Source organism: Heloderma suspectum, chromosome 6 (genome assembly GCF_057233095.1).
Source record: "Heloderma suspectum isolate Gila_16-S chromosome 6, 16-S_ref, whole genome shotgun sequence".
Classification (NCBI taxonomy): domain Eukaryota; kingdom Metazoa; phylum Chordata; class Lepidosauria; order Squamata; family Helodermatidae; genus Heloderma; species Heloderma suspectum.
The window spans coordinates 97,555,925-97,563,651 of NC_139463.1; the positions used below are offsets into that span (position 1 = coordinate 97,555,925).

General features: G+C 46.0%; 1 protein-coding gene across 1 annotated transcript; it reads right to left on the minus strand.

Moving 5' to 3' along the window:
- Positions 1-201: 201 nt before the first annotated feature.
- Positions 202-6,758, minus strand: LOC146341991 (ferritin light chain, oocyte isoform-like). The gene is made up of 4 exons (XM_084805407.1): positions 6,529-6,758; positions 2,494-2,640; positions 1,115-1,240; positions 202-553 (listed from the first exon to the last, which is right to left on the minus strand). The coding sequence occupies exons 1-4, from the start codon at positions 6,628-6,630 to the stop codon at positions 395-397; spliced, it is 534 nt and encodes a 177-aa protein (XP_084661533.1). The 5' UTR covers positions 6,631-6,758; the 3' UTR covers positions 202-394.
- Between the last annotated feature and the right edge of the window lie 969 nt (positions 6,759-7,727).

Genomic DNA, 7,727 nt, shown 5'->3' on the forward strand with positions numbered 1-7,727 from the left:
TGGGACTGGACAGACCTTTGCTCTGATCCAACAAGGCAATCTTTGTATTCTAAGCAATTAATAGCACATTTGAGCATCCTCCATTTAACCAGGTCAGGCTGTTTTACTGCACCAGGGGGATCCAAAATTCTGTGCTGTCCAGCTCATTTTCATGTGTGTGTATACACACACGCGCGCGCATACACACACACGTACACCATGTAGTGCTTAATGCCAAGTTTATTTAATGCCAGTTACAGACAACTCTTCCCTCCCCCAGAAAGAAACAAAGATGGACAGGGGTACAGAGGCCCTTATTTATTGAGCAGCCAGCTTTTGATACAGGCTGAACAAGCCACCAACACATTTGGAGAACAAGGCAGCTGGGGCTGGGAGGGAGACAGCAGCTCAAGGCTCAGTCGCTGGACTCGCCCAGGGTGAGGCGCTCAAAGAGGTATTCACCAAGGCCTTCCTCACTGGCACGCACACGCTTCAGGTTGGTCACGTGGTCACCCAGCTTCTTGATCAGCTTCACCTCCTCATTAAGGTAATGAGTCTCCAGGAAGTCACACAGCTGGGAGGGGGGGAAGAGAGATAGAAACTTAACTCCACAGAAGGGCCTTCATGTATTAAACCCCACTCCCCTTGGACTCTACTCAAGATCACTTAGACATCCTACAATAGCATCACATGTTGGAAGGGCCTTTGAAGGTCATCTAGTCCTGCCCTTCTCCCCATGTAGGAAATCCACTGCTACAGCATCTCTGACAGAAGGCCATCTTCTATTTAAAATCATGCAACTCACGATCATACCATGCAAATACAGAAAATGGTATTGGGCACAAAAAGCTCAGCAGCCCAGTAATCATTATTTTTAAAGTGAGAGGCAAGTTTCTCGCCCTTAAAAAATCTGTACACAAATCTATGAATTTCTTGACAGCTCAAGGAGATGGTATTTTGTAGAAGTATTTTAATCTGCCACCATCAAAATTATGCACATTTGTAGAACAGATGGCCCCAAAATTCAGTTAAAAGCACAAAGTAAACATTCTCAGACACTTGCAATTTTGAGGAAGTGAATGAACAAAAAAGGATCCTGAACCTAACCTTGCTAACTTTCTTCTGCAATACTTACATGGGGATCTGTATGGCGTGTAGCAATCTGGTGCAACTCCAGCAGAGCCTGGTTCACACTCTTCTCCAGCTGAAGGGCAACCTCCATGGCAGCAGCTCCATTCTTCCATTCATCCTGATCTGGTTTCTGGAGTAGTGGAGAGTGACAATAAGCCAGTGTGCCAACTGCACCACCCTTGTTCATTCCCTTATGCCCCAGCATTCCCAACTACTGGTCTTTCCATCCTGTTCTGCAACATACACCTTCAAAGTCAACACTGTATTATCATTCCCGATACTAACAAATTCAGAGGGCAAGTGCCAACAGAAGCAGAGCCACTGAGAACAAGAGGGGAGGTATCCTTGGGGGCAACTTTAAGAAGCATGACGTGAAAAAAAACTAGAACAAGAGGATTGACAATGCTCAGTAGCCACAAAACGTTGCGTGTCAGTTGGAAAAAGAAAAATAGAAGTTCTCCATCTTGGACATTTGGAATGTCCTCTGTGAGCTTGTTAAAACTGGAGGAGGCGTGATGGCTGCCACCCTGAAGAGGAGAACTCCTGCTATAAGATGACACACGGCAACATTTTGTGGCAGGTCCTGGTCTTCCCAACTTCATCCATGCACTTCAGTTCATAGCAGCCAACACTCTGCACTGAGATGTGCAGGACAGTGTGATGTGAATAGTCTGGGAACACTTGATGGCTATAGCAGCTTTCCCCAACCTGGTGCCCTCCATATGTGTGGAACTATAATTCCCAGCATTCCCCAACCAGCCATGCTGCAGCAGGAACCTGATTAGTGCTTTGGGTGGGAGACTACCTGGACCTCCATGTAAGAAAAGGAGCCTGATTTTTTTTTGGGGGGGGAATACAATCCAAAGCACAACATATGTCACAGACAGACATACTGGTACACTATACAGGGAAGTTGTTAACAGTGCAAAGGGCTCTGCTCTTTGTTGCAAGGGGAAGAAAAACATAGGATCTGTTCTAGCCAATCTCAACTGATTTAAAATTCCTCCCCATCCTCAAGTGTGGTGCTCGGCAAGACTGAGACAGCCTTCCCCAACTTTGTGCCCGCCAGATGCACTGGACGAAAACTCCCATTATCCCTAACAGTGTGGCCAATGGCCTGGTTATACTGGGTGAAATACCCCCCAAACACAGTATCTCCATCTCAAACTTTGGCCATCACCATGCCCTGGTTTAGGCTTTCTTTTCTCCGCCCGTTCACAACTCCTGAGGTTCAGAGACGATTTCATCATGGCTTCCAGTTTTAATCCCTCCCCTTTCCCAGAAACCCCTGCTCCCCTCCCCTTTCTCTAATAACCACCATGGCCATTATATCGGAGCCACCAAACACCCTGTTCCCGCCAAGACACTCCCCTCCCTTCTCACTTTGATATCCTGCAGGACAACTCTACCCCCACGGCGGTTTTGGAAAGTCAAGAGCTTCTCCGCTTGCTCATGCTTCTCCTCAGACAGGTGCCGGAAGAATGACGAAAACTTGGAGAGAGCCACGTCGTCCCGGGTGAAATAGAAACCCTGGAAGAAAGGGAGAAGAGGAAAGTGAACGTTTGGATCCGGGTTCACTCAAAACAACAGCAGAGGTGGGAAATAAGATGCCCCCAAATTCACAGGTCTGTCACTGTAAGACAAGGTGCAGTTCCTCTTTCAGCCCAAGAGCCAAATTCCATTTTAGAGAAACTTTGGGGGGGGGATGCATTCCAGTGGTGGGTGGGGCTTAAGGCAAAGGGGTGGAGCCAAAGAAAAATGGGCAAGGCCAAAAATAACAGCACAAGTTATTTATAAATTTATAAATAACAGCTTCAAGCTTACTAAGCCTGAGGAGAGGCATTCCAACCACTAAGAATGGGGAAAAAAAACTGCACAAAAGCTAGAAACCACCAAACAATTGGTGGACTAACTTCAGATTGATTGATTTGAATGCATTCAAATACCCGCAGTATGACCAAATCTGGATCCAGCCCAACAACAATTGATGAGTGTGTGCAACTTATCCTTCCCCAACCTGGTGCCCTCCAGATCCCCCAGCCAGATTCTGAGAGTTGTAGTCCAGCATACCTGAAGGGTGCCCAGTTGGGGAAGTCTGGTATAGTTTTTATGGTTTGGCATAATGGCCCAAAAAGAGAAAACCATGAGTTTGTGACTAGCCAGCAAATCAGAAGACCACAGCTCAAAATGGGTTCGCGCGTTATAGCTTGGCATGATTTCCGACTGACAATCCACAGTTACAGCTGCTGCTTTGCCTTTCAGAGGCTCCTGAGCTATACAATTGGCAGTGCTGAACGGACTGAAAACCAGAGCAGACAATAAACTCTCAATCATGGGTTGGATTCTGGACTATGGTTAGTACAAACCAGCAGTTTGGTGTGATGTCTGAACCAAGCATATGTCTACGAAACTTTTAAATGCCGCTTTAGTAAGGAAACCCCTGCACATTTTTTTTTCCTGAGAAAGTGGGAAATGCTAATCATCCAGCTGTAGCGAGCTGGGCGACGCTCGGGCAAGAATTAGCTGCATACGATCTTGCTGGATCTCCAAAATAGTATTTTGAAATAAGTTTTCTGGGTGCACCAATTTTCTTTAATAATGCAGATAGCTACTGGGGGAAAGACCTTTATTTATTTATTTATTCATTTGTAGTATTTTCATCCTGCTCTTTAGCCAAAAGAGGTTCCCAAGGCAGCTTGCAAAGTTAAGAAATAAGACAGCCCCTGCCCACAGGCTTACAACCTAAAAGACACAACACAAAAGGAAAGGGGACTGGGAGGGAGGAGGCACCCCTCATTTGAGCACTTTCCCTAAGCTGATTCAGGAGGTGCCTTCACTAGTGTTATTTAGGCACCAAATTCAAGAGAGAGAGAGAGAGAAAGTAAACTCTTTATTAACTGCTGTTCTACTGATTGTGCTGCTGCTTGCTTATGCCATAAAGGTTTCTAGCTATGCAGTTTGTTTTACGTTACTACCTCTGTAAAAAAAAAAAAAAATAAAGCAACCTGTATAAGCTCAACGGTAGAGTACCCGCTGTGCATGCAGAAGGTCCCAAGTTCGATCCCCCGCATCTCCACGTAGGGCTGGAAACACTCCTGCCTGAAACCCTGGAGAACCGCTGCCAGTGTCGACAATACTAGGCTAGATGGACCAATGATTGGATTCAGGGGGTTGGACTTGATGGTCTTGTAGGCCCCTTCCAACCCTATGATTCTATGTTTATGCTGTCTTTAAGGGTAAAAACCTCTCAAGGCAGCTTCCTACGTTCCACTAATATATGAGCAGAGAGGTAAAGGGGAATTCCTGAAAATATAATCCCTTCCTAATTAGACTGCTATGAATTAAATTTGGTTAGTTTTTCTTTAAATCCAGTTTCTTTCTAAATAACCCAATGCATTAACTTTTTAATAGCAAAATCCTTTATGTACATCTACTCAGGAGCAAGTCCAACTGAGCTCCATATGGCTTAATCATAGGTAAATGGGTACAGGATTAGTGTTCACAGCACTTCAGAGATCCTCATTATTCTTCCTAACACCCTTGTAAGGTAGGTCAGCTTCCCCATTTTATCATCATGGATTCTCCCAAACCACCTCAGAATTTTAGTTCTACAGTAGTGCTAGCTCTATAAAGTGGCTAGCAACCTCCCAAAACTACACTGGCCAGCATTCCTTGGTTGGAAGCCATGGTAACGAGTCTATCCGAAACTGGTTTAATATTACAGTGGAGATCTTTAAGATTTAATTTTAGCCTGTTCTTTGGCCAAAAAGACTCCTAGAGTGGATTACAAATGATCAGTTCAACAAGATGGTCCCTGCCCACAGGCTTACAGTCCAAGAAGACAGAGCACACAAGGCAAATAGGATGGGTAGGGGAGAGGAAAAAACAGTCTTTTAGCAGGGCTGCTGGAATGGCCCTGGTTCCCCTGAGATTACAGTATGATGGAATGGCTGCTGAGGGAGGCGCCACCTTCACAGAGGTGGTCTTTCAGGTTTCATCCAAGCCTAGTTGGCATCCAAATAAGCCTTTCGAATATAGTTGTTCCTGCCCCCAAACCACTTCCTCTTTTCTATTAGGTCCTTGCTTGGCCCACCCCCTCAAGCCAGCCTCCTAATCCCCATCTCTTTGACCTACAGATAAAGGAGTTCAAGAGACTGGATGGCGCCCCAGTGCAGGCCTTTAGGCAGAAGGGTGGGAATTCTTAATCATTAACTTCATTTTGGTAGTCTTGTTTATTCAGAAACCCATGCACACAAACACTCCAGGGAATGCAATAACGGGTAAACAGGAACCAGCGTGGACTTTGCCACCAAAACTCCAAGTTGTGTGGGACGCTTTGGAGGCTGGAGTTAAGAAACAGCAGATGACCGACACCATGAGGGGACAAAATGGGGGCAACAGGGTGCGGTACCTACTGTCAATAGGGCACTAAGAGCAGCTTGCTCCCTATTTGCAGGTGGAGAGCAGATTGGGAGTAAGCAAGGAGAGCAGTGATTACGAAGATCCAAAGCAGTCAGTGGCTGATGCAGTTCACTGGAGGAAGAGGCGAGCTTGCCAGTTGATAAACAAAGGCAGCATTCTGTGCAGCGGCTAGCAGCAAAATTAAGGAGAATTTGCCTCCCCCAACCTGGTCTACTGCAAATGGCCTGAGTCTACAGCTCGCATCATCCCCAGCCAACAAAGGTCTGATTTATAAGTTGACTAAACAGCCAAGCATTGGGAAGATGGGGCTTTTCCATCACACCCAAAATGACGGATTATGCCAAGTACATGGGATAGAAGGGCTGGAAGGCATGGTCACCTGTAGGTTAATCTCATGCCTTTGCTCTTTACTGAAAAGAGCTAGAAATTGGCCGCAAAAAAGATTTAAGTTGCTGGGGCACCTGGAGAGGTAGATAAAAAGACATGCCTAAAACTAGGAATGTAGGGTATCCCAAAAAGGTTCCATTTTGGGATTTCTAAATCAAGAGAAGGAAACCGTGCTCACAAGATCCTTTATGCTATGCCAGCTTCCCATGACGTGGTGGTCTTCAGTTGTTTGGGACTACAATACCTATTGGCCATGGACCAATGGGAGCTGTAGTCCAACACATCTGGAGGGCAAGACTGGGGATGGCTGAGCTATACAATAGAAGATGCTGCTGCCGGGGGGGGGGGGTACTACGTCATCGCGCGGACAAAACCGCACCTGACTTGCTTCATCTAGCAAAGCCTTCCCCAGCCTGGTGCCTTCCAGATGCCTTGGACTGCAACTCCCAGCATCCCCATGGGGATACTGGGAGTTGCAGTCCAAGGCATCAGGAAGGCAGCACTAGGACGTACCTGCAAAAAGCAAAAGGAGGCCTCTACACCCATCGCACATAAGAGAGTAGTTCCATTCTGAGCGGCTTGTTAAGGCTTCGGCGTCTTGCTACTCACCAAGGACAGGTAGTTGTAGCTGGCACAGAGCAGCTGGTTGACCAAGCGGTTCACGCCCGCTTCGCTCTCGGCGTGGTAGTTCTGGCGGACCTGGGAGGTCATGGTGCAAATCGACTTCGGCTGGGCTGGCAGGCTTAGGACTCAAGGGTGGGGCGGCCGCGACCCTGCTCCGTTCAAGCACTGTTGAAGCAAGAGCAAAGGAACGAAGCCCAGAGTCGGTATTCGGATCTAAGGCGGGGTGCGCCGCGGTGGAGGCTTATATAGCTGGCGGTGGAGGCTCTTCCGAGCCCCTCCCTCGGTGCGGAGAGTGCAACGGCGACGCCCCGCCCCCTTCATTCACATAGGGAGGGGGGACTCCAGCCTAGGCTCGATGGCCGGGCGCGAGGGGGGCCCAGGCCCTCCTGTTGCCCCTTTAATAATAACAAGAAAAACAAAAAGCAAGAAGGAGGAAAACCCCCAGGGAAGAACACCAAACAGATCAATGGACCCTCAATATGACAATACAAATATGATTGAAATATATTACAATTGGCTGGCTGTAACGGGTAGAAGTGTCCCTTGCAAGTAATTACACTGCAAACTGTCTCCTAGTCTTAACAATCGCAAAAACATTCAGATACAAGTATAAATTAATTCAAAAGTAATACTGTTAAACACATGAAAATAATCATAAGCAATAATAAGCAGTAATGAGTATCCTTGCAAGTGATACAATTCAAAATGGTTCTTGGTATTAACAATAGCATATATACTCATATACACCTAGATATAACTGTACAGAATAAAATATAATTCAAGAGTGATGAGAACTACTCTGGAATTTATGGTCGTTTCTGTACTTCATCAGAAGAGGGAGTTTTTTGTTAATGAATAATCACTACATTACGTGTTCCTCTCAAACACACATCTAAAGAAACAAGATAAAAGGCTAAGATGACTCTCACAAGAGCCCAGTGGAGATAATAAATTTTACTAATGCCAAAATTAATAGCTGAGAACCTGAGAAAATATTTTTAAGTGATTGATTGGAGTACTTCAAGAACTCCAAAAGAGTGGTGTCACTGTTGTCCTAAGATAACAAAATAACAAGGCAGTTATTTTAAAAACTTTAATAATTGCATAGGAAAGGGAATTTCAGCAGGTGTAGCTTGCATGAGAAACTACAGCTACACAATTATTAAAGGGGCAGGAGCCCTGTC

Excerpts from the sequence above, each read along its gene's own strand:
- LOC146341991 (XM_084805407.1), bottom strand. The coding sequence starts at position 6,630 with ATGACCTCCCAGGTCCGCCAGAACTACCACGCCGAGAGCGAAGCGGGC. Across the intron at positions 2,641-6,528 it reads GCTACAACTACCTGTCCTTG|GGTTTCTATTTCACCCGGGA; the intron begins GTGAGTAGCAAG and ends CCTTTCTTCCAG. Across the intron at positions 554-1,114 it reads CACGCCATACAGATCCCCAT|CTGTGTGACTTCCTGGAGAC; the intron begins GTAAGTATTGCA and ends CCCCCCTCCCAG.